A 25,130-nucleotide genomic window follows, 5' to 3' on the forward strand; every position below is an offset into this window, starting at 1 on the left:
GGTGAATTGTCCAAGGTCATACAGGACAGTTAGCCGAGAAAGGATTTGAGTCGTCTGACTCTGGAGCTATTATTTTGTACTGTCTCAAGATAAGACCACGTCATGGTGCTGCTCATGGCAGAGGCTGAGACAGGTCAAGTTACTTAACATGATAATAGTATTAAAGACATATGACTAAAATGCTGTGGCAAAACAGAAAAAAAAAAAAAAAGCTGTGCAGAATTGGAAGCCAGCAATGAACTTTCCCTGGGAAAAGCTGAAAATAAGGAAAGTGAAAGAGCACATGTTAGATAGGCTTCAGCAATACATGAACCATGAACTTCCAGATGTTCAAACTGGTATTAGAAAAGGCAGAGGAACCAGAGATCAAATTGCCAACATCCACTGGATCATTGAAAAAGCAAGAGAGTTCCAGAAAAACATCTACTTCTGCTTTATTGACTATGCCAAAGCCTTTGACTGTGTGGATCACAATAAACTGGAAAATTCTTAAAGAGATGGGAATACCAGACCACCTGACCTGCCTCTTGAGAAACCTGTATGCAGGTCAGGAAGCAACAGTTAGAACTGGACATGGAAAAACAGACTGGTTCCAAATAGGAAAAGGAGTTAGTCAAGGCTGTATATCGTCACCCTACTTATTTAAGTTATATGCAGAGTACATCATGAGAAATACTGGGCTGTAAGAAGCACAAGCTGGAATCAAGATTGCCGGGAGAAATATCAATAACCTCAGATATGCAGATGACACCACCCTTATGGCAGAAAGTGAAGAGGAACTAAAAAGCCTCTTGATGAAAGTGAAAGAGCAGAGTGAAAAAGTTGGCTTAAAGCTCAACATTCAGAAAACGAAGATCATGGCATCTGGTCCTGTCACTTCATGGGAAATGGATGGAGAACAGTGGAAAGTGTCAGACTTTATTTTTGGGGGCTCCAAAATCACTGCAGATGATGATTGCAGCCATGAAATTAAAAGACGCTTACTCCTGGGAAGGAAGGTCACATTGAAAAGCAGAGATATTACTTTGCCAACAAAGGTCCATCTAGTCAAGGCTATGGTTTTTCCAGTGGTCACGTATGGATGTGAGAGTTGGACTGTGAAGAAAGCTGAGTGCCAAAGAATTGATGCTTTTGAACTGTGGTGTTGGAGAAGACTCTTGAGAGTCCCTTGGACTGCAAGGAGATCAGTCCTGGGTGTTCATTGGAAGGACTAATGCTAAAGCTGAAACTCCAATACTTTGGCTACCTGATGCGAAGAGTTGACTCATTGGAAAAGACCCTGATGCTGGGAAAGATTGAGGGCAGGAGGAGAAGGGGATGACAGAGGACGAGATGGTTGGATGGCATCACCGACTCAACCGACATGAGTTTGGGTAGACTCCGGGAGTTGGTGATGGACAGGGAGGCCTGGCGTGCTGCGGTTCATGGGGTCGCAAAGAGTCGGATACGACTGAGCAACTGAACTGAACTGAACATGTATCTTCTGCAAAGGTTTATCTGAGTAATAAGACACTCAGTGATGGAAATTAGGATATATTGGAGATAATGGAGTGAAACTATACCACAAATCATGACTGCAACCATTTATCGTTATGTGTTGGGCTTCCCTGATGGCTCAGAAGGTAAAGAATCTGTCTGCAATGCGGGAGACCTGGGTTTGATCCCTGGGTTGGGATGATCCCCTGGAGGAGGGAATGGCAACCCACTCCAGTATTCTTGCCTGGAGAATCCCCATGAACCGGAAAAGCCTGGTGGGCTGCATTTCATTGGATCCCAAAGAGTGGGACATGACTGAGTGACTAAGCACATCATTATGTGTCAGTACATATTCATTCTACTTTATATACATAAATTCAATCAATCCTCATAACAACCCTCTGAGGTAGGTGTTATCATTAACTTCATTTTAGATGAAGACACTGAGCCACAGAGAGGTGAAGTAACTTTGCCCAAGGTCACACAACTAGTAAGTAATGGAACCTACTAGTTTGGCTTCAGAATCCTGCAGCAGTCTAGGTCCAATCAGAAGAAATCACATGGTAGGTTAAAGAGGGGATGTGAATGTCAAGAATTAACTAAGATAAAAGTGAAATGTGAGATAAAAGGAAACTAGGGTATCTTGGGCTGAGGGAGCGTCCTCAAGGACAAATTTGAGAGGGGTCTGGATCTCGTTGGAGAAAGCATGGTTGGCTACCAGATAGCAGAGACATTTGCTCATTTAGCAGGTTGGAAGCAGTCCAGGGTAGCTGGGCAAACAACAGAGAAGAGGGTGGAGGAGCATGATCACTAACCAACCTTGAAGGGAGCCATGGGAATCTGGGAACTGGCAGGGACAGAAGACCTTTAAGACGCTGGGGGATTGGAGAGATAGAAGCAGAAGGACTGCTCAGTGTGTCACCCTGCCCCCCTGAAAGTCTTGCTAGGTGGTTGCCTGCAGCCCTCCAGGGCTCTAGTTTCTGTGTCAAAAGGGCTGCATAAAGGTTATTGCAAGGCTAGAGCTGCAAGGTCACAGAAGGACCAATTTTGGGGCTGTGGCTGTTGTAGACCCTACTGGATGTGTTTAAGACCACACTCCTAACCCTGGTTGGTTCCCAGAAACCACAGGAAGCTTCTTCCTTCAGTGCACTTAATAAAGAAGGTTTAACACTGCTCATTTTAAAGGATAAATGCTTTAAGGAATTCCTTTATTTATTATAGAGTCTATGTTGAAGTATGTATTTGGACCTGAGAGGTAATACATCGATAACTGACACAACGACTTATATTAAAAGTCTTGAGGACTTTTGGGCTTTGGAACTCATGAGACTGGGAGAATCAGACTGTGTGTGTATATATATATATATATATATGTATATATATATATATATATATATGGTCTATAATCCAATCTAAAAATTTCGGTTTTCAGAATGGAAAATACCCGATCAGCTGTATATGTCCCTTGCAAATATAAACATTCAGAAGGATACAAATCTAAAGTGAAAGTCCTCCATGCCATTCATTCACCAGTGATAAACACTTTTAACAATCTGGTGTCTTTCCTTCCAGATGCTGGCAAATAAATATATGATTAATACTAACAGGGCTTTCAAAACTGTTCTTACTTACTCTATGAAAGAATCAATATACCTTTTTGAGTCAGTATATTTGGTATGAATCTCCCTCCATCATTCCACCATCCTCTTCGCTTCCCGCGCCCCCTCGCCCCTCTCAAAAATAAACCTTTTTCACACAAGATCCTCTTATTTCACTTGCACACGTGGAGTCTTCCCAATCTCATTGGCTGCAGCTGGCAAGGGGTTAGAGGGTGTCAGACTCCTCCGAGACTCACGAAGCACCATTTACCAACTCCAAGTCCTCCCTTGACTCCCCTCTCAAGCCGCCAGCCGGTGACCTCTTTTTTTTTCCCACGCTGATCGAAACCAAGTTGTTCCCAAGCCTCCAGCACTCTTGGCACGCGGCTGCTCTAGGACCACGTGCCGCGTGGCCCCGCCCCTAGCCCCCGACCCCACCCACCTGGCGGGGTTTCGCAAACCAGGAACCGCGCGATCCTCCACGTCCCTGGCTCCTCCCACTATGAACTCCCGCCGCTCACCCACCCAGGATCCGCCCCTGTCTCTCAGACTCCACCTTCAACGGCACTGCCACCGAGCGCCTCGAGCTCCGCCCTCCTCTTTCCGCGCCGGGACTTTGCACCGCTCGCCCCGCCCACTCCCCGCCCACCAGAACCTGCCCAGCCAATCCAGAGCCGCCCGAGTCAAGCCACTGACAACTCTCTTCATTCCCAGCTCCACCCTCCCGGAACCTGCCACCGGCATCTCGAGCTTCTGCGCGGGATCTTGCGCTTTCCGCCGCTCGGGCTCCGCCCACCCTGCCCCAGGCCCCATCACCCGGGGGCACCACCGACAGCCTCGTGCTCCTCCCAGTCGGTCCAGCGAACCAGCGCTGCGTGTGGTGCGCCGGCTCCTCCTCCGAAGCCAGCCGGCGGGGCCGGTCCGGTCCGTACGCCTCTGGCCTGTACCCAGGCCCGTCATGGAAGGGGACGCCCCGGTCGCCGCAGCCGCCCACTACCAGCCGGCCAGCCCCCCGCGGGACGCCTGTGTCTACAACAGCTGCTACTGGTGAGGGGGCGCGGGGGCAGTCCCCGGCGTCTCCCCGGCCCACTCGACGGTGGAGACGCAGCCGGGCTCCTCCTCTTCCCGGCCCCTCCCCGGGGGCGCTCTGGGCCTGGCTGGAGGGTTTTCCGGTTTGGGGGCGGAGGGAGCCGGAATGGCAGCCCTAGAGTCATGAGTGGAGAGTGGGCATTCGGAGGGTGTTGGGGGAGCGGGGGTGGTATCCGCCAGGAAGGGTCGAGTCGCTGGTGGTTTACTTCTGCCTGGCCTTTTTCTCCTGGACCTTTCTCAGGGGATCTCAGTGCTTGAGGGCGCCTGGAAGGGGAGTTGGAGGCGGGGGGTGGAGGGTAGAGAGCCTTTGAAAATTATTGTACTAAATTAAAGCCCAAAGTGGTTTCGCATTGATGTGAAGGTCATTTTAATTTTGGAAGAGAATGAAAACACAAGAGATTTTGCAATAACATTCCCAAGGTCACTCATTAAAGGCAGCCAGGATTCCAACTCAGGCCCCGTTGTACCAGAAACTAGGAGCTTTAAAGACCACGTCGTTATTATAATAGTGGTTACGTTTACACGTGGTACTCAGTATATGCCGAGCATTGTTCCCAGACGTTTCAGTAAACGAATTCATTTCTCCCCACAGTTACATTAGGAGGAAGGTACTGTTACTCCCGTTTTAAGGGTGAGCACGTCGAAGCACAGAGGGTTGCAAGAAATTTGCCTGCGGCCGCATAACTTGTGAAGGACAGGGAGGCCTGGCTGTAGTCAGCGACCTAGTGAGTGAACAACAACATAGCTTGAGAGTGAAGGAATGCAGGTTGGGAACACAGAGTCCACACACTGTACCCCTTTCCTAGGCCGCTTCTGTGGTGGAATCACAGCTCTTAATCTTGGTCCTTATCACTCCCACGCCTACCATTCCCTTGCTTGAATGGAGACTTCCAGTCCTGCACAAGAAACCTCAGGGTCCTCTGAAACTGCCGTTCCTCCTTCAGCTGGTCACCAAATCAGTGCTACAGAGAGCTGGAGTTTGTTCAGCTCTGACTGCATGTCAGGCCTAGTGCCAAGTACTTCCTTTCAGGCTTAGGAGATAGTTCTATTATTATCCTTTTTCTCATTTCCTTTATTAATGAAAATACTAAGCCACAGGGAGGCCTTTAGTTTGCCCAAGGTCACACATCTAGCAAGGGCTTCCCTTGTGGCTCAGGTGGTAAAGAATCCACCTGAAGAAAGTTAACATCTTGGTTGGCATATATGAAAATAAGTCCAACTTCTTCTCAGGCATTTGTCAGATTTTTATTTAAAAATTTAAAAAAATGAAGCATAATTTTTTTTCAAAAAAAAAAAAAAAAAGAATCCACCTGGAATGCAGGAGACCTGGGTTCGATCCCTGAGTTGGGAAGATCCCCAGGAGAAGAGAAAGGCTATCCGCTCCAGTATTCTGGTCTGGAGAATCCCATGGGCTGTAGGGTCGCAGAGTCAGACAGGACTGAGTGACTTTCACATCTAGCAAATGGTGGTGCTGAACTTGGAACCTCTGGGGTAGGTGGTACTTCTACACTTTATTTCTGCCCCTCCTCTCACCTCAGTCCTCTTAGTTCTTGTCTCTGAGATCCAGTCATTGTTTTATTCATTCATTCAGTAAATGTTTATGGAGGATGTGAAGCAGGATCCTAGACACTAGAGATACTGCAGTGAACACATAGACATATTCCCTGATAAGATTTCATAGTTCTTACATTTTTGTTGGGGAAAAGCAGACAAAAACAAGTTTAACCACACTTGAGTGTGTTAAGTGCTGTGAGAAAAACAGAACAAGATAAGAGATGGTGACTTCACTATATTATTAGGATACTTAAAGACATTGATAGAGTGACATTTGAACAGAGAAAAATGACATTTGAACAGAGAGCTGAAGAAAGAGGGCAGGAGCTTTGTGGATGTTGGCAGGAGATGCCTCCAGGCAGGGGGACTGCAGGTACAGAGCTCTTAGAAGGAAGCAGGCGAGAATATTTGAGGAATGACAGAGAAGCCGACATAATAGGAGTGCAGTGATTCAGTGGAAGAATACTAGGAGATGAATTATCTATCTGTTCAGTTGATCGTCTCCTCTTGGTCTCTTCAGCCATAGGTCTGTCCCTCCTCGGGTCTGGCCACTGGGGCCTGTTCTGGTCCTTCCTAACAGGTATCTCTGCCCAGCTCTCCCATAGCCCATTAAGTCTTTAATTTTCGGCTGGCTTCATACTGCTCAAAGCCAATCTAAATTTGAACATACCAGAGAACCACCTGGAGCTTACAGAATATGCAGATCTTAGAGTCCAACCCCAGAGAGCCTGGATGTGTGAGCTGCACGGTAGAGAAGTCTGAGTCTGGCCCCTTTGATCCAATTTCAGGAGCTCAGGCCTAGACAATAAAGTCTGTCTCCTGCGTATAGCAAGCACTCTAAAGATCTGGTCACCATCTGTTCCTGCAACCTCTTCGTGAACCTGGCTTCCCTGCTCTGCCCAAGGGTTTCTCAGCCTTGCCTCTGTTGACATTTTGAGCATGGAGATTCTTTGTTTGGGCATCTGTTCTTTGTAGGCAGGCTCTGCCCATTAGATGCCCACCCTCCCCGAATCTGTCAAAACCCCAAATGTCACCAGCTATTGGCAAATGTTCCTTGGGGGGCAAAATTACCTCTGATGGAGAACAAGTGCTCTATCCTGTCCGAACGCATCAGGCTGGTACACCTTTCTATGTTTGCTCCTGCGGATTCTTTGAACTTGGAATAAATGCCTCCTCTTGACTTCTGTTAGTTTCTGTCAGATGTCACTTAGCTTTTAAGACCCAGCTTAATGATAATAGTGGTAGCCGATATTTGTGTTTCGTGCAGTTTGCAAAGCATTTTTTTTTTTATTATTTATTTGGCTGCACCAGGTCTTTGTTGCAGCATGCGGGATCTTTAGTTGCGGCATGTGAACTCTTACTAGTTGTGGCATGTGTGATTTAGTTCCCTGACCAGGGCTGAAACCCAGGCCCCCTGCTTTGGAAGCACGGAGTCTTAGCCACTAGACTACCAGGGAAGTCTCCTGCAAAGTGTTTTTGATTCTGTTGTAATCATTTCGGATTTTTCAAATAGTTGTTAAGCACTTGTGTCCCAGGGATCCTCCCCCTCTGCATGCTTCTCTATCAGCTCATCACCAGCCACCCCTGCAGAGTCCCAGTCCTAGTACTGCTTTGTCAGGGTCTCTGCTACCCAGATACTCAGCTGACAGCCTGGGGTGTTACTGTTATCACCCCCCCCCCCATTTTTTTAAACCAGTTAAATGCGTTGCAGGACTCACACCTAATCTGCGGCACTTTCTATTCCAGTGGTGACTCCCAGCATTTCCAAGGATGAGGCCCTCTTTTTTTTTTAATTAGCGTGAAAAGTTTCATGAGATCCTCCTTCATGATATTAGTTGTGCTCTTGAAGACAAAATTATTGATTAAAAGGGACTGCAAATTCAGTAACTCTTAGGTTTAATTTTTTTCTCTGTGTAATATTCACTCATATTTGAAAAGTAATAAGCAAAGTATGTCCAAGCTACATGTGTATTTAGCCAACCAGTAGTGCTCATGGTACATACGGATTCAAGGACTTTTGGGGTTAACTCTGTCCATTCTTGGGAGGGGAAAGGGAAACACACAAGGAGAACCCGCTGACCTATTTCCTCCATCATCCTGTATCCCTCAAAATGAATGACTCCCTCCTCTGTACTTGCTCTATGCATCTTTTATGGTCTCCTGCGGTGCTCAATTATTTATGTATATGTGTGGCTCCTCTCCTCGTCTGCGACTGATTTATCATTCTGAACTCCAAGCTCTTAGCACAGTGATTGGTACATCACTGTCTGTTGCTGATAGTCAATGCTCCTGAATGTCTCTAGGTTGGAAAGACAAATGTCTTCTCAAAACTCTGTCTGAGAACATCCAGGTTAAAAAAAATTTTAGCTACTACATGTTATATGTCATATTGAAACAGTTCACATGTTATTACTCTGTGCTGCACATCCCATAGAATTATTAGCGTTCTCCTGTTGGTATCTCTGCCACCATTTTTTTCCCACCGTAAGACTTCTTAGATATTCTAGGGGAAAACAAAATCATGGGAGAAAAATATAGACACTTAACTTCGGTGCTTTAAGTCTGGTTGCATGAAGTGTTGAGACAGGTGGACATGGGCAAGGCTGAGTGAAGCGTGTGTCTCTTCACAGAATTGTGCCTGTCCTCAGTGCCGTTTCCAGGTCGCATGGTGTAGGCAGCTGGGATTCAGGTTTTGACAAATTGAGTCACTTGTGTGAGCAGAATAGTGGTGTAGCTCGTTTTGAGCAAAGGTGCTGTGTGCCCCATTAGAAGAAGACAGGAACCCAAAGCTTGAGCTGTGAGTACTGCCAGGAGTGCTGGGGCTTGCCCATGCTGGAGTGTGACTGCCGGCATGGCTTGGTTTGATGCACTGGGCGTTGCTTTACTTCGGTGGTTCTTATCATTGTTTCGTAATAGCTGAAGGCCTCTCATATAAAAGAGAGATTCATCTAGGGCAGGAGTATAAGAAAGATGAATTTCAGTTCAGCATGAGGAAGAGCTTTCTAAAAGTCAAGACCTCCTCCATACCAGAGGGGTCTGGGGAATAGCATTCACAAGAGGCTCCCTCCAGAAGAATTCCTGGACATATCCCATAACTGTCCTGATCTTTTCCAGTCAGGAGCCCTCCTACACAATACCCATCACAATACCCATCCTGCCATTTCCAAAGGGGAGCAGCCAACAAATGTTAAGATGTATTGAGTATTGATGATATGATTATGCCCACTTCACAGAAGAGAAAAGCAGACACTCAGGTCAAGGTGTCTAAAACTTACTACCTTGTAAGTGGCTGAACTGGAATTCAAGTCCCTGGACTCAGAACTTTTAGAATATTGATGGAGCATTTGAGCAGTTAGAATGCCTCTGTGTTAACACTGCTGACGGAGGCAGTGAGCTCTGTGTCTGCAGAGGGGTCCACGCACAGTTCAGGTTGGTAACAGCTGTTGCTGGGGATGTTCCAGAGGAGGTACAATTGTTAGCCAGTTTTTGGAGGAGGTGGTGTTTAAGGTCTCTACCAACTTTTTTTTTTTTTATGTAATAATTGGTCTTTTGTTCAAATTTGAGTGAACTGAGTGTTCACTTAAGAACTGAGTGTTCTTGCTTAATTATATTGCTTCAACAATTATTTTATTCCAGTGAAGAAAATATTTGGAAGCTCTGCGAATACATCAAAAACCACGACCAGTATCCTTTAGAAGAGTGTTACGCTGTCTTCATATCTAATGAGAGGAAGATGGTAAGTTGGGGAGTGATTGCAGAAAGAACACAAATTCAGGATGACATTCGAAGCTAAATAGAGGATGGGTTTAGCTTGTTTTAAAATGTGCTTTATAAAATATGGCAACAGTTCAAAATTTGTTTTTGAATCAGATTTTTTTTCCTACAAGGATGTAGTTAAGAGTTTAGTTCCTAACTTGCAGGTAAGGAAATACGTGATGGTATGTTTATGCAAATTCAGTCCCCTTTCTTTAGGTTTAAGTTAGAGCTTTTTAAAATGCTTAGATTAGAAGCACATATGCTCAGGTTTGAAGGAAAAGTTTCTTTCCTGCATTTTATGGAACTCCAGTAAACTTCTATAAAGTATTAAAAAAAAAAGTAAGGTCTTCGTATTTTGTAAAGCACTTTTGTGAGCATCATGTTGTTTGATCCCAGTGGATACCTTGTGAAGTAGTCAGGGTCCCGACAGCTGTTTCCGTTTTGTAGATGAGGAAATAACAGACTTGGGAAGGCCCCATGAATAATTAAGTGGGAGAGCAAGAGGTGAACCTGCCAGGACTTCTGATCCCTAGTTTGGGTCTCTTTCTACTCTCCAGAGAATATCTTAACAATGAATTATTGCTCCTTCATCATTAAAGACCCTTGGAAAGATTTGGATTTCTTCTTATCTGTTCATTCTTCCACCTGACTTGTTTGTTGTTTTGAAGTATTTGATTTTCCATGTGTGTATTGCCTAAAAGAATTGAGTGATGTTTGCTCTGTAAAGTTGTGACTCAGGAAGTGTGTTGTATTTGTAGATACCTATCTGGAAGCAGCAGGCAAGACCCGGAGATGGACCTGTCATCTGGGTAAGATGGTCAGCACAGCCAGCCTCTGATACAGCAGTACTTGTAATCCAGGAGCGGTCTTTGTGTTTTGGTAAAGCAGAAATGATGGGGCAGTAGAGAAAGACTATGATAGTTATTAATAATTTGACCTTTGGACGACAGATGTTATTTGGTCTAAGGCAGAAGCACTGACAAGCATGTTTTCTTTTAATTTTGAAATTATTATAGAAGTGATTTTAAATGGCTAATGTAGCAGATATAATTGTTGTCTAGACTCTTGTCTGTTTAGCACTGAAAGGAACTTTAGCAGCATCTAGTCCATCTGCACAGTAGAGTTATCCAGAGACTGTGTGAAAAATACAGGTTTCTGGGAATTCCAGTGTTTAGGACTCAGGGCTTTCACTGCCAGGACCCTAGGTTCAATCCCTGGTCGGGGAATTAAGATCTTGCTTGTTGCTTGATGTGGCCAAAAAAAAAAAAAGGTTTCTAATCTAGTTGATCTAAAGGTTCAGGAATTTGTGTTCTGAGCAAACTTCTTAGCATGACTGGCATTTGAAAAACAAAGATCTGTTCCAACCCCTTCATTTTTCAGGTGAAGAAACAAGCCCAGAAAGGCAAAGTGACTACCTCGGGGTCACCTGGCTGATAGGTGGCAGATGGGGATCCTTTCCAGCACACATCCATATGCCACCTTAACCTGGTGCTTGAAGAATGGGATTGTTTGTGCTAATAAACATGGAGATAAAAGAAAAACTCCATTCATGATAATGTAACAAACATCAAGTTTCCAATGCGTATTTAGGATAAGGCATCATTTGAATTGGCTTCTAAGCCCGAGTCCCTCTTCTGCTGGGCTGTGTGAGCTGGACGGCTTAGTTACCATCTTTCCTCGGTGTCCTCCTCTGGTCACCGGGGGCCTCAGGGAGATGATGCATTTCTGAAGCATCACCCTGGTATCTGCACCAGTGCTCTAAACATGTTAGCGATTTTTGTTAACAGAGTGATAGAACCCCAGCTGTGGACTGTCCATCTGCCCTAGCATCGTGCCCATTGCTGAAGTGCTCAGCTTCCGGTCTTCAGGGAATTTTCAGGGAAAGGACCTGTGGTTGTGCCCTCCTTACACAGCAGCTCATGGCAGCTCCCGGTGGAGGATCCTGTTTCAGGAAGTCTTCCCGCAGACTTCCTGTGTGGAATACACCTCTGGCAGTTGATCTGTGCCTCCCTGCTGTTCTGTTGTAGGCGATGGGTGAGCCTCCCTCAGTCGGTGGAGACCAACCCTGAGGAAGAGGTCACTTTCTAAGTGGGCGCTTCTGCCTCTAGCCTGCGGTGTCTTTCCCAGGCGTTTGGACAAGCTCTCTTCACCTGGCTCAGAGAGTAAAGCTGCTTCTCGAGTCTGTACTCCTTGGTCCCCATCTCTGCCTCTCCTCGTGGAGGTGGCCTGCCTTCCTTCTCGAGTTCATTGGCCATCTGCTTTGTAGGAACATAGACCTGAGCTAGCCAGAAGGCTATTCCTTGTTTATGCCTTTTTTTTTTTTTTTGGCTGTGCTGTGCAGCATGTAGGATCTTAGTTCCCCAACCAGGGATCAAACCTGTGATCCCTGTGGTAGAAGCAGAGTCCTAAGCACTGGACTGCCCAGGAAGTCTCTGTTTATGCCATTCCACAAGCTGTGTCCTCTTTCTGGAACGTTCTTCCCTTTAGGCAAGATGCAGCCTTTCCTCAGTGAAACTCCCCTTATTAGTTGGGTCGCCTTCCCCCTTGTGGGGCGCCCCCGCCACTTTGGTTGGTTTTTAAGAAGGCTGAGTATTTACGTAATAATCTCATTAATTCTCTCAGTAACTGTGAGTAATACTATGAGGTAAACACTACAGTTGGGCTTCTCTCGTGGCTCAGCTGGTAAAGAATCCGCCTGCAATGCAAGAGACCCCAGTTCGATCCCTTGGTTGGGAAGATCCCCTGGAAAAGGGAACAGCTACCCACTCCAGTATTGTGGCCTGGAGAATCCCTATGGACAGAAGAGCCTGGAGGGCTACAGTCCATGGAGTCTCAAAGAGTTGGACACGACGACTGAACAGCTTTCACTTTCAAACACTACAGTTATCCCCATTTTACAGAAGAGGAAACGGAGGCCGGTGGTGTGGGGCTGAGGTTGAACCGGGTGATCCCGCCTCGCGTGCCCTAACCCGCAGGCTCTCCCCCCTCCTGTCTTCCCTCACCCTCTCATTCCTCTGCCACCACTGACTTGGGCTTCCTACTCGCTTCTCCAGGAACTTCTTGAACATTTGGACCTATCTTTCTCTTCTCTGTATCTGTATTTTAGTAGCACAGGTTCCCACAAGTAATTGGGAGTATGTATTTAAAAAAAAAAAAAAACATGAAGTAGATGTCAGGAGAGAACCTGATTTGGGATATGGCAGAGACTACTGCTGGCACGGATGGGGGAAGATCAAAGATGGACTCCTGGGTGGGGAAAGCATTGGAGCTGGAGCTGCAGTGATGAATTGGGGGAGAGCGGTGGAGACGCAGCGCAGGTGGAGTGGAATAACGTGAAGAAGCCCAGGGGGCCGAAGTCGAGGACTGTTATAGGGGAGGGCTGGATGCATTAAGGGGCGGACAGGGGAGAAGCATTCATTTCTGATGCTGTTTCTGCTTTCCTAAGATAGAATTGGAGCCAAAGGAAGCACTTTGGGCTCTGATGGTGCAACGTCTCCAGTCTCAAATAATTGTCTTCTCCCTACCTCACAGGGTCAAATGATGCATCATTTGAGAAGGTGCTTTGTAAGCTCTGAAGTACTAGAAACGTATGGTATTCCTAACATTGTACTAATGTGATTGGATTTTTTAATCTCACAATGCTGTTCTCTGTGCGAGCGTGTTTCTTCTGAGGCACTCTAAGCATCAGACTGCCCTCAAGTCCGTTGATAAATTTTCCTGACATCCGTTCTAGCTCTTAGCTGGCTTGGGCAGTACCCCATGTCTGGGGGTGAGAGTGAGCATTCACATGCAGGCTGGGACCCAGCTGTGCGGGAGAAGCTCTCTGTGTCCTTTTTCCTTAATGGCTACAGATTAGGGCATGGCTGATTGAAAATCAGTAGCAACAACATTTTAAAAAATTTATTTCTTTAGCTGTGCTGGGTCTTAGTTGTAGCATGAGGGATCTTTCATCTTCGTTGCAGCATGAGAACTCTCAGTTGTGGCCTGTGGGATCCAGTTCCCTGACCAGGGATTGAACCCAGGCCCTCTGCATTGGGAGCTCGGAGTCTTAGTCGCTGGACCACCAGAGAAGTCCCAACAACATTTTAAAGTCCTTCTTTCCCTCTCCAGGCTGACCTCAGGCCCTTCCGCTTTGTTAAGGGTTTGGAGGATATCCTTATAGACTTTTTCTCTGTACTCATATGCATGCATGTGTACTTCTGAACATACACGTCTGTCTTTATATACACATCAATTTAAAAAATAATGTATAATACATAATCTGCAATTTGCTTTTTCCATCTAATGGTGTAACAGAGTTAATCCAATTTGCACAAAAGTTTACCTAATTCTTTTTAGCAACTGCACAGTACCCCATCTTATGGCTGCCTCGTGGCTGCCTTTCCCCTCTTGGTGGACTTCTGATTGTTTCTGAATCTTCACAGTTAAAAACAGCACTGCAGAGATTTTCTTTGAATATATACCTTTACTTGCATAGGCAGTGTTTCTCTAAGATGAATTCCTAATGGTAAAATTGCTGGGTTGAAGGCATACAGTTAATGTACATGAACATTTCCACTGTTTATGTAACTGTTCCCTGTCACTGGACATCTGGTCTGTTTTCAGGGTTTTGTGTTTGCTTTGTTATTTTAAGGAGGGCTGTATTACCTTGTATATGTTTTTGCTGGTAGATAGGCATTATTACTATAACCTTGGAATACTCCGTCATAAGGTAACCTGGTTAACTTCAGCAACTTTTACTTCTAGGATTACCACGTTGTCTTGCTTCATGTTTCAAGCGGAGGACAGAGCTTCATTTATGACCTTGACACTGTCCTGCCGTTCCCCTGCCCCTTTGACACATACGTGGAAGATGCCTTTAAGTCTGATGAGGACATCCACCCACAGTTCAGAAGGTGAGGAAATTCCGAGTGGATTCACTTACTTTTCTGAAGTGAGACTTTGACAATTTTAAGTTACTTTGTTTGCGTGTTTGTTTCTGTGTTGGTTTTGTGAAGATTGCTTGTCTTGGCTTCACCATTGAGTTGATATTTGAGAGTCATGTACTACACAGAAGATTCAAAATATTTTGAAGTTTTAAAGGTTGTCCGTCGTATGAAAGGCTGGCAGTCTTTAAAACTTTGTGTGATGAGATCCAAAACGTTTTCTTCAAGTCAGTTTCGGAATGTCTTTCATACTCTTATTTTTGGGCGTGTGGGTGGTGGGGTGGTGTGGTGGGGGAGCTGGATGCCATATGACAGCAACGTTGAGAGGAGTATGATAGCCTTCCCTGGTAGTTAGATAGTAAAGAATCTTCCCACAATGCAGGAGACCCAGGTTCAATCCCTAGGTCAGGAAGATCCCCTGGAGAAGGCAATGGCGACCCACTCCAGTATTCTTATCTGGAGAATCCCATGGACAGAGGAGCCTGGCAGGCTACAGTCCATGGGGGTCACAAACTGTCCAACACGACTAGTGACTAACACTTTCATGATATCAACACTGAAAATTATGCCCTTGGCCCCTGATATATTCATTGACTAAGTAAAGGCAGCTGGATAGATTTCCATGCCTTTGTAGTTTGGAATGTCAGCTGATCATTTCTCATGGCATCTTTAACAGATGTTAAAGCCACATATCTGTTTGTGTATCACTAATAGTGGAGAAGGAAATGACAGCTGACTCCAGTATTCTTGCCTGGGGAATTCCACGGACAGAGGAACCTGGTGGGCTACAGCCCATGGGGTCACAAGAGTCGGACACGACTTAGCGATTAAATTATCTGCCTGTCACTAATAGTGCAAAAATGTCCATCTAGTTTTGTGCACGTCATAGAAAACAAGTCTCTATAAGAACTGAATTAGAATTTCAGCTGTTACATAATAAGTGTTGGTTTATATGCAGGAAATTTAGAGTGATCCGTGCAGACTCATATCTGAAGAACTTTGCTTCTGACCGATCTCACATGAAAGACTCCAGTGGAAACTGGAGGGAGCCTCCCCCATCGTATCCCTGCATCGAGACTGGAGGTGAGCAAGGGACGCCCTCTCAGAGGGTTTCCCATCAGTGTGCCGGTGAGTGAGTTCCCTTAACCAAGGATAGAAAGAGCACTGTCGTTTGGGTAAGGCTCCCGGAGTGGTGAGGAGGTGAGAGGGAGTGTAGTTGTGTGTATTTATCAGACTCAAACGGAGGCTCATAGAGCAGGATTGGAAGATTTCATGGGAGAGGAAAGGCCTCAGGGAGCCAAACCATGGCCCTGTAGCTGGAATATCGGCCATCCCTGCCTCTGGTCCACCAGCCTTGGGAGAACTGTGTGTTTGTGCCACTTCACCACAGGACTTGTAGAGCCTCCCCTGGTGGGGTTTCGTGTTATGGTGAAGGGAATCCCCTGGTGCCTCTTTGAGACCTGTGAAATCTCTGTAATAAAATCTGCATTAGAAAGGCAGTGAGAGCTGGCTGGTTTTATTGTCCCACTCATCTCATTTATGTGCTTTTAGGCATCAGTCCAGTTAATAATTTCTCTAGACTTAAGTAGATCAAGGGTTCTTCACCATATTACTGTGTCTGGCATTCACCTGGGTGAATTTATGGTGGGAAGTAATTCACAAGGTTGCCATTAATTAGTAAAAACCATCCTCTGATGAGGATGATGCTGTCTGAGTCAAGATGCTCTGCAGGCTGTAAAGGAGGCCAGAAAAATAGTACATTAGAGTTCAGAGTTCAGCAGGGAAGAAAGTAAAAAGTGTATTTGGTATATTTGAAGGAAGATTCCATCTCTGATGTTTGAGGCTCTCTGTGGAAAGCTCTCATGATTTTTAAAGTTCATATTGGCATTGCTTTGGGTCCACCAACCTGGTTCCCAGGCTCAGCACCAGAACGGGGCTAGCTTAGGTCAAGAGAGGGCTTCGTGGGTCTTGCTTTCCTCTCACACCTTACTGGGTATGGTCTGGACAGTGCCTGGTGGCTCCCTGTGTCTTCCACATAGGAGCACTGACATAGGAGCTGACACGTCGTAAGCCTTCAGTACACCTTGTCAGCCCCCGTCCTCTTTGACTTGTTCCTTTGGGTTTTGGTGACTGCTTCCCAGGGGTGCTGTTTGTGCCAGCCCCCTCCTATCTTATATTCATCTCCTCTTCACTTGGCAGACATGAACACTGGAGTCCATGAAGGTCCAGCCCTCTGCCTGCCCCTGGGGCACAGCTGGAGGGTGGCAGGGTTTGTTACCTCCCTGTGCTCCAGAGCAGGGAAGGGGATGTCTCTTTTTGCCCCTGTGTAACTAGCTCATTGGGGGCCTCCAGAGTTTGAGGTTGGGAATCTGCTCTGAAGTGTGGGGTAAACATACCAGTTTCTCATGTAGTAATTTAACCATGTGGCCATGTTTTCTTGTGTGGTCAATCCATTAATTCAGTCCCTGTATTTATCAATTGAACTGACCCAGGAATGGAACTGGGGTCTCCTGCATTCCAGGTGGATTCTTTACCAGCTGAGCTACCAGGGAAGCCCTATTTATCAAAGGAATGTGTTCAAAGCTAGGATAAGGGGGAATTACTTTTAGCTCAGTCATGTCTGACTCTTTGCAACCCAATGGACTACACAGTCTGTGGAATTCTCCAGGCCAGAATATTGGAGTCGGCTATTCCCTTCTCCAGGGGATCTTCCCAACCTAGGGATTGAACCCAGGTCTGTACTGCAGGTGTATTCTTTACCAGCTGAGCCACCAGGGAAGCCCCATTTATCAAAGGAATGTGTTTGAAGTTAGGATAAGGGGGGATTACTTTTAGCTAATTAATATTGCCTTATTTTTTAAAAAAAAGTTAAAGAAGAAAAGGTTCAAGAAGACATCAAACTTGCAATTAATGCCTGTTTTAGATACTTTCATAGCAGCTTTACTTGGTTCCCTGCATTTAGTTATGGAATTGGCCCTTAGGGGCTAAAATTTATCACGTTTCATTCATTGCACATTATATTTTGGCTCCAACATTTAATAATTTTGGTGGCCATGAGTCTGCAGGCCCACTCTTTTTAATTCCGCGTTTAGTGTATTTTAAATGAGGGAAACTACCCCCTCTTTTTTTTTTGCCCATCTCTGATAAGAAGGAAACCAAGATTCACAGTCTTGCACCCCTGCACTAAAGCTCAGTCAGCACCAGCCTTTAATGGCTCAGTTTTTAAGGACCTTTCTCAAGTCTTGGACCGAACTATAGGGTACACCATGACTGTCCCTTTCTCTTTCTAAGCCCTTTGCTGCCTCTGTCCTTTCGTTTTCCTGTTTTCAAACGGTGTGTTATAGTGACACTGGCTAATTTGAGCCTAGCTGGAGGACCAGTGTTATATGTAAATAGAAATGTTATAGTGCCTCTTAGGGGGATACAGACAAATGCTGATTCATTATATATTGATCTTTAAAATTTTTTTAATTTTATTTTTAAATGCTGGTAGGTGTTGAATGCCTGCAGATAATAATCATTTTTTATTTAATTGCATTAAAAAGTCCTAGAAAATGAATACCACTGTATTTCAGAACTTGAGGTTTCCTTTAGCCATTTGGTAAAGATTTTAGCTGACTTACATGGAGTAAGTCAGGTAAGTACATCTACCCCAGGTAAGCAAGAACTTTTACCCCTTCTTTCCTGGGAGGCGCCTGTCTTTCCTTTATTTTGGATTACTTGGTCATCCTGCATCCCTGGCTGTCTGACCACATCAACAGAAGTCCTGGTTTTGCTGATTATCTAGCTTTTTTGTTGTAAGACTCTTTCTAGTGTTCTGTATTCCAAGTGTTTACCTTCATTTTTGAAAAGATATATTTGTTAGATAATATACGCTAGTTTTACATGTTTTTTCTTTCCGTTTTTTAAAGATGTCTCTCTCTTGTTTTCTGCTTGCTTAGTTTCTGATCAAGGAGCATGCTGTTCTTATATTTGTTTGTGTAAATGTAGTGTATCTCCCCCCCACCCCCGGCTGCTTTTTAAGGTTTTTTTTCTCTTTATTTCCCATTTCCAGCAATTTGATTATGATCGACTGTAGTTTTCTTTAGATTTAGTCCACATGAGGTTTGTTCAGATTCTTAGATTGGTAGATTTATAGTTTTCATCAAATTTGGAAACATTTGGCTATTATTTCTTCAAATGTTTCCTTTGACCACCACCTCTATCCCTCCCGTTTAAAACAAATTCTTGTCCTTCACCTACGCATATGTTAGATGCCTTGTTCTTATTTTATTAAGTCAATGATCACTTTTTTTTCAGACTTTTTCTGTATGTGTTTCATTTTGAATAATTATTTTGTCTGTAAATTCATTCATCTTATCTGCTGCATTAATTTGCTGTTAATCCCATCCAGTGCATTTTTTTTTCATTTTACATATTTTATCTTTTTATCTCTAAAAATTCCACTTGGGGCTGATTTAATATCTCCCATTTCTCTCTGTTGTGCCCACGTTTTCCTCTACCCTTTTGAATATACAGTGTGTGTTCATAATAGCTGATCCTTGTCTGCTGGTTGCGTTATCTCTGTCATTTCAGTCTGCTTATGTTGATGGATTTGGTCCTGATGTTGAGTCGCGTTTTCCTGTTTCTTTGTGTGATTCACACAAAATCATTTGTGTGCTGGTTATTTGGTTGGTTATTTGGTTATTTGGTTGGGTGCTGGACTTTGTGAATTTTACATTGTTAGTTGTTAGATCTTGAGGTACTTTTAAAAACAATATTGGATTCGGTTCGGTCAGGTGGGTCCTTTCAAGGCTTGCTCTTTCAGTATGGGCTTCCCAGGCGGCACTAGTAGTAAAGAACCCACCTGCCAATGCAGGAGACATAAGAGGCGCGAGTTCGATCCCTGAGTCAAGAAGATCCCCTGTATAATACCCTGTATAATACCCACTCCAGTATTCTTGCCTAGAGAATCCCGTGGAGAGAGGAGCCTGGTGGGCTATGGTCCATGGGGTCGCACAGAGTTGGACACAACTGAAGCAACTGAATATGCAGTGCAGATTGTCAGCAGCCTTTCACCCTGCGCTCATTTAGCCCCGCTACTCGGGTGTAACCCTTTTGAGGATTCTGCTAAATGCCCATGTGTTATGAATTCTCTCCCCCTTGGCTGGTGGGGACTATGGAAGTTCTGGGAGTTTTTAGACCAGCTGCTTTCTGGGCTTCTTTCCTGGCTTCATGAGTTCAGTTCTTGAGGGTAGAGGGTGAGTCGCCTCTGCAGAAATCTAGAGCACTGTCTGCGTAGCTCCGTCCTCTTCCACACTCTGTCCCCAACATGTAGCCACTGTGCCCTGCTGGACTCAGGTCTCTGTTTTCCCACGGGCAGAACCCCCGTGCTGTTCGTGTTGCTCCTGTGCTGTGGTCTGGACATGCTCCCTGGGCAGTGAACTGGAGGGTCCTCGGGCTCCCTCCCTTGTCTGTGCTTTCTTAGCAGTCAGTCGTGTTGCCCATTGTCTGGCTTGTGGAAAGAGTTGCTGAATATACTCTGTCCTCTTTCCTGACGGTTTTTGATAGGAGTACAGTTCTATAACTATTCCTTGATGAGGACGAGAAGAAATGTGTACACACTTTTAAAAAATACATGGTATGGAAAATTTAAATCATATACAAAACTAGACAGAAAATGAGACTTTCAACAGTTATCAGCTCATAGCTGATAGCCCATCCATTTCCCCCCTCTTGTATTATGTTGAAGTGAATTCCAGATATTAGGTACTTTCAACTCTAAATATTTCAGTATGAATCTCTAAAATATAAAGATTAGTTTATTTAAAGTATGACTACAGTGTCATTATTACAGCTAAAAAAATTAACAGTTCTTTAAAATCAGCATTTATCTCTCTAGTCAGTGTTTAGATTCACAGTTATCTCATAAAGTTGTAATCTTTTTCCTATAGTACATTTATTTGAATTATCCAGATAAAACCCCTACCTTGTGCTTGGTTGTTATGTCTCTGTGGAGTCTTTTTTTAATATGTAGAGATTCCTAGTCCAGCTCTTTTTTTCCTTGTAATTTATTTGTTGAAGCAATGAATCTGGGAGAAAGGTCTGGTTTTGCGGATTATATCTCTTGTATCTTCTGAATTTCCTATAAATTGGCCGTTGTATCCAGTAGATCAGCAGTTTATTTGTGCGTGTTTCATCTAACTTTTTATTTTGACATAGCTTCAGATTGCTAGAGAGTTGGGTAAAACAGCACAGAAAGTTCCTTTGTACTTTTTACTCAAATTCTAGGGTATCTGAGAAAACGATGGCGTAATTATCTAAAGCAAGAAAACAATAAATCAGTGCAAAAATATCAGCACAGTACTGTTCACTTGCAGACCTTATTTATAGTTTGTGATTTTTACCCCAGTTTCTTTTTTCTGGTCCAGAATCTAACCCAGGATATTACGTGTAATTGCCATGTCTCCTCACGCTCCTTCATCTGTGACAATTTCTTTTTTCCTTTACTTTTACACTTTCGCCCTTTTGAAGGGGCTTCCCTGGTGGCTCAGCGGTAAAGAATCTTTCTTCCAGTGCAGAAGATGTGGGTTTGATCTCTGGGTTGGAAAGATCTCCTCATGATATGGCAACCCACTCCAGTATTCTTGCCTGGGAAGTCCCATGGACAGAAGAGCCTGGTGGGCCAAAGTCCATGGGGTCACAAAAGAGTCAAACACAACTTAGCAACTAAACAGCAACCCTTTCGAAGGATACTGATCAGTGACTGTGTATGGTGTCCCTCAGTTTGGGTTTGTGTGATGTTTTTCATGATTCAATTGAGGTTATACATTTGAGACAAGAATAGCACAGAATGATATTGATCCCTTATGAAACCTTTGAATAATTTTCCCTACTTTTGGTCTTTGGGGCTGTTAAACCAGAATTGTGCCTGCAGTGGACATTTCTTTCATGTATTTTTTTAGATTCCAAGATGAACCTGAATGATTTTATCAGCATGGATCCTGAGGTCGGATGGGGAGCCGTCTACTCACTGCCTGAGTTTGTACATCGGTTTAGCAGCCAGAACTACTGAACTTGACCTCTGGATGTGGTGCTGCAGAGAAACCCTAGAACCTGAACAATCTACCCCTTCATCTGAGACAGCAAACATTACGGTACATTTGGCTTGGAATTATGCTTTCCCCTTTTAATTCAGTTGAATTGAAAAGGATAAATAGAAACCATTTTTTTGATATGTCAGGTTGAAACTTGATGTAGTTGCTCAGATATTCCTACTGTTCATTTGTTAAAACCTGTGAAGACTTATGCCAGTAATTGCTTTTTGTTATGATATTGATAGGTGGACTTTGTGTCTCTTTTGGATGTATCATGTCTCTCCAGCTCCACTGTAAGCTCCTTGAGGGCAGGGCCGTGGCCCATTGCTTTGTGAATCTCTGATGCCCATAAAAGATGCCCGTAAAATGTTTGCTAGTAACTGTGCTACTGCTTGAAGAGGGCTGCCACTGTGAGCTGAATCAGCAATAAATGTTAGTCTTTTGGGACCATTATGTTCTTAGAAAAGTTTGCAGCCCTCTTAGGCTTAATTGTTCTTTGGCCTATTTATATGTTTTTGAATAAAATTGACTTAAATTAATTTTGTTTTGGAGATTTTGTGTCCCTCTTGATAATCTGGGATACCCAAGACTGTCTCAGCTGTAGACAGGAACTTGCTTCAAAATGCATTGATCAGTCTTCCTTCTTGAAGATGTGTTTGGAACTTTGGCTTTCATTGTCTAATTCCAAATAAAAGATGTTTGGCATTAAAGCAGCATATAGCGATAGTTCTCATTCACATACTCCATGGTTCTGTTGTAAAAAGGAGCACATTTCTTATAATAGAGCTGTGCAAGCTTTTGCTCTTAGGTGTGTTTTCTGCTTACTGAGAAACTTCCATTCACACCCCCTGCCTTGTGCTTTGGAGGGACACTTGGAGTCATTTCCTCGAGAATCAGTCTCAGGAAATACCACATACCCAGCTGGTTCAGCTGACCTGGAAGATGGTGAGAGAAAGTGACAGCTCTGGTAAGAGGAATACAAATACAGCCTAAATTATGTTTATACTTTAGAGTTCAGTATAGACCCTATACTTGGATGACTTTGTTGTGTTTCAGATAGTCATTTAAAAAGTACATGACTACAATAAAGAAGATAAGTTTTGGCAAATTGGACCCGAGAAATACTTGCCTTGAGCAGAAACATTCAGAGGGAACAAAAGATTGTGATCTGATTTATAAATTGCATCTCTGGAGGTTTTTTTTACCTTGCCAATTAGTGAGCAGGTTTCCAATCTGGTATTCAAAATTATGTCTGGGACAGACCAATCAGACAATCTGTGTGTGTTAAGTTTGAACCTCCCAGCCACCTTGCCTGAAATTGAAAACCCCCTACTTCTAACCAGTGTAGTGAGCAAGGTTTTGTCAACATATCCAGTGGCCATTGTCATGACTTGCTGGAGGAAGTAGAGGACACTTGTTTTTTTCTACCTACCACTCCTACAGTGCCCTTTGAGAAACTTCTTCACATATTTCATAGAGTCCTCATGGCCATAAATAAAGGCATGTTGCCTAAGCTGGACCAGGCGTGGACCCCACCTCTGGACAAGTCTTGAGAGTGACCTGTCCCAGGGTTCTCTGGAATTGCTGTGTTGGCATTCAGAGAGAGAAGTTCTTGCTCCTTCAGGACTATTGGGCCAGGGGCCTGGGAGTTTGGGGCAGCTGAGGGCGTGCTGACTGCAGTGGAAGGACCTGCCTGCTCACTGCAGCCCCGCAGAGCAGGCGCCCCGGGGCATTTCCCAGTGCCTGCATCTTCCTGTGCTTCAAGCCAGCCCCAGCCTTTGAACTTGCCAGTTACACAGACCAGAAGGTTCCTTTTCCTCTTCAGCTTGTGTGAGTAGGAGTGTTGTCACTTCTAACTGATGGGTAGCTTCCCTTGCAAGATTTTTCTTCAGAACGGTTGATCTTATCAGAAAACTGTTACCATTGTCTCTCTGTGCTTTTACTTTTCTCTGAGGTCAGATTCGCTTTTCTTTATCCTTAGCGTGTGTGAGAGAACTGAATAAATTACTGATAAATGCTGTGTGGAAAGAGGAACTTTCAAGAAATGCAAGGGACTAAGTAGAATTTGTAGTTGACTCTGAAAATAAGAGAAATAAGGCATCTCTGAGAATCTTGACAGGGAAGCAATTACATGATATAAAATGGCTCCCAGGTCAGTAGAACAGACTGTAGCTGATTGTGGGTATTACCATGGCTTTTACAAATGATTGTATCTTTCAGAAGAAGGGCTCATTAGCAGTGGAAGTAAAGACAAACTCTGTGGTTTTTCTCAGTTTCATTTTTAATTGTTGTTGTTTAGTCGCTAGGTTGTATTCGACTTTTATGACCCCATGAACTGTAGCCTGCCAGGGTCCTCTGTCCATGGACTTCCCAGACAAGAATACTGCAGTGGGTTGCTGTTCCATGGACTTCTCCAGACAAGAATACTGCAGTGGGTTGCTGTTCCATGGACTTCCCAGACAAGAATACCGCAGTGGGTTGCTGTTCCATGGACTTCTCCAGACAAGAATACTGCAGTGGGTTGCTGTTCCATGGACTTCTCCAGACAAGAATACTGTAGTGGGTTGCTGTTCCATGGACTTCTCCAGACAAGAATACTGCAGTGGGTTGCTGTTCCATGGACTTCCCAGACAAGAATACTGCAGTGGGTTGCTGTTCCATGGACTTCTCCAGACAAGAATACTGCAGTGGGTTGCTGTTCCATGGACTTCTCCAGACGAGAATACTGCAGTGGGTTGCTGTTCCATGGACTTCTCCAGACGAGAATACTGCAGTGGGTTGCTGTTCCTTGAATACTGCAGTGGGTTGCTGTTCCTTGGACTTCTCCAGACGAGAATACTGCAGTGGGTTGCTGTTCCATGGACTTCTCCAGACGAGAATACTGCAGTGGGTTGCTGTTCCATGGACTTCTCCAGATGAGAATACTGCAGTGGGTTGCTGTTCCATGGACTTCTCCAGACGAGAATACTGCAGTGGGTTGCTGTTCCATGGACTTCTCCAGACGAGAATACTGCAGTGGGTTGCTGTTGGGTTGCTGTTGCCTTCTCCAGGGTGTCTTCCCAGTGCAGGGACTGAACCCAAGTCTCCTGCATTGGCAGGCAGATTCTTTACCACTGAGCCAGCACCGAAGCCTCTCAATAGCTTTCTTGAGATGGAATTCAAATAATACTCAATTCACCCTTTTCAAGTATACAGTCTGATAGCTTTTAATTTATTCAGCATTGTGTGTCAATTTCAGAAAATTTTCCTTACTCCCAGAAGGATCCCTGCAGCCCTCAGCTGTCACTCTCCACTTCCCCTCCCTCCACCCCAGGCAGCCACTAATCTACTTTTTTTTTTTTTTGTCTTTGTGGATTTGCCTATTCTGGATATTTCACATACATGAAATAAGATACCGTGTGGCCTTTGGTGACTGGCTTCTTCCACTGAGCATCATGGTTTCAAGACTCAGTCATGTTGTAGGGTGTTAAAATAGCTGGTACAGGAACATTGTACAAATCCAAAAGAGAGGGAAAAGGTATATGATAGAAAGTACCCTTCCCTTCCATTGTCACCTTAAATTTCCCTTCTGATTTCCCTACCCAGAAGTAACATGTTTTCTGTTTCTTTTATATCCTTGCAGGAATTTTTTAGTGCCCATGTAAGCATATATGTTT

The 25,130-nt window shown here is 44.5% G+C and overlaps 1 protein-coding gene across 2 annotated transcripts; it reads left to right on the forward strand.

The window, feature by feature from the left end:
* Window positions 1-3,802: 3,802 nt before the first annotated feature.
* NTAQ1 (N-terminal glutamine amidase 1) lies at window positions 3,803-22,013 on the forward strand. Of its 2 annotated transcripts, XM_005891969.3 has the most exons (6): window positions 3,806-4,121; window positions 9,354-9,453; window positions 10,232-10,282; window positions 14,220-14,368; window positions 15,357-15,481; window positions 21,343-22,013. In XM_005891969.3, the coding sequence occupies exons 1-6, from the start codon at window positions 4,033-4,035 to the stop codon at window positions 21,450-21,452; spliced, it is 624 nt and encodes a 207-aa protein (XP_005892031.3). In that variant the 5' UTR covers window positions 3,806-4,032; the 3' UTR covers window positions 21,453-22,013. The 2 variants fall into 2 exon arrangements, with proteins under 2 accessions (XP_005892032.3, XP_005892031.3); XM_005891970.3 differs by lacking the exon at window positions 10,232-10,282 and having other exon boundaries at window positions 3,803-4,121.
* Window positions 22,014-25,130: the final 3,117 nt, after the last annotated feature.

This window comes from Bos mutus, chromosome 14 (genome assembly GCF_027580195.1).
Source record: "Bos mutus isolate GX-2022 chromosome 14, NWIPB_WYAK_1.1, whole genome shotgun sequence".
Lineage (NCBI taxonomy): Eukaryota > Metazoa > Chordata > Mammalia > Artiodactyla > Bovidae > Bos > Bos mutus.

What these genes read in the sequence shown, in the direction of transcription:
- NTAQ1 (XM_005891969.3), top strand. Translation starts at nt 4,033, where the DNA reads ATGGAAGGGGACGCCCCGGTCGCCGCAGCCGCCCACTACCAGCCGGCC. An exon ending in TATCTAATGAGAGGAAGATG is followed by an intron (nt 9,454 to 10,231) that starts GTAAGTTGGGGA and finishes TTGTATTTGTAG; the next exon opens with ATACCTATCTGGAAGCAGCA. An exon ending in TCCCTGCATCGAGACTGGAG is followed by an intron (nt 15,482 to 21,342) that starts GTGAGCAAGGGA and finishes GTATTTTTTTAG; the next exon opens with ATTCCAAGATGAACCTGAAT.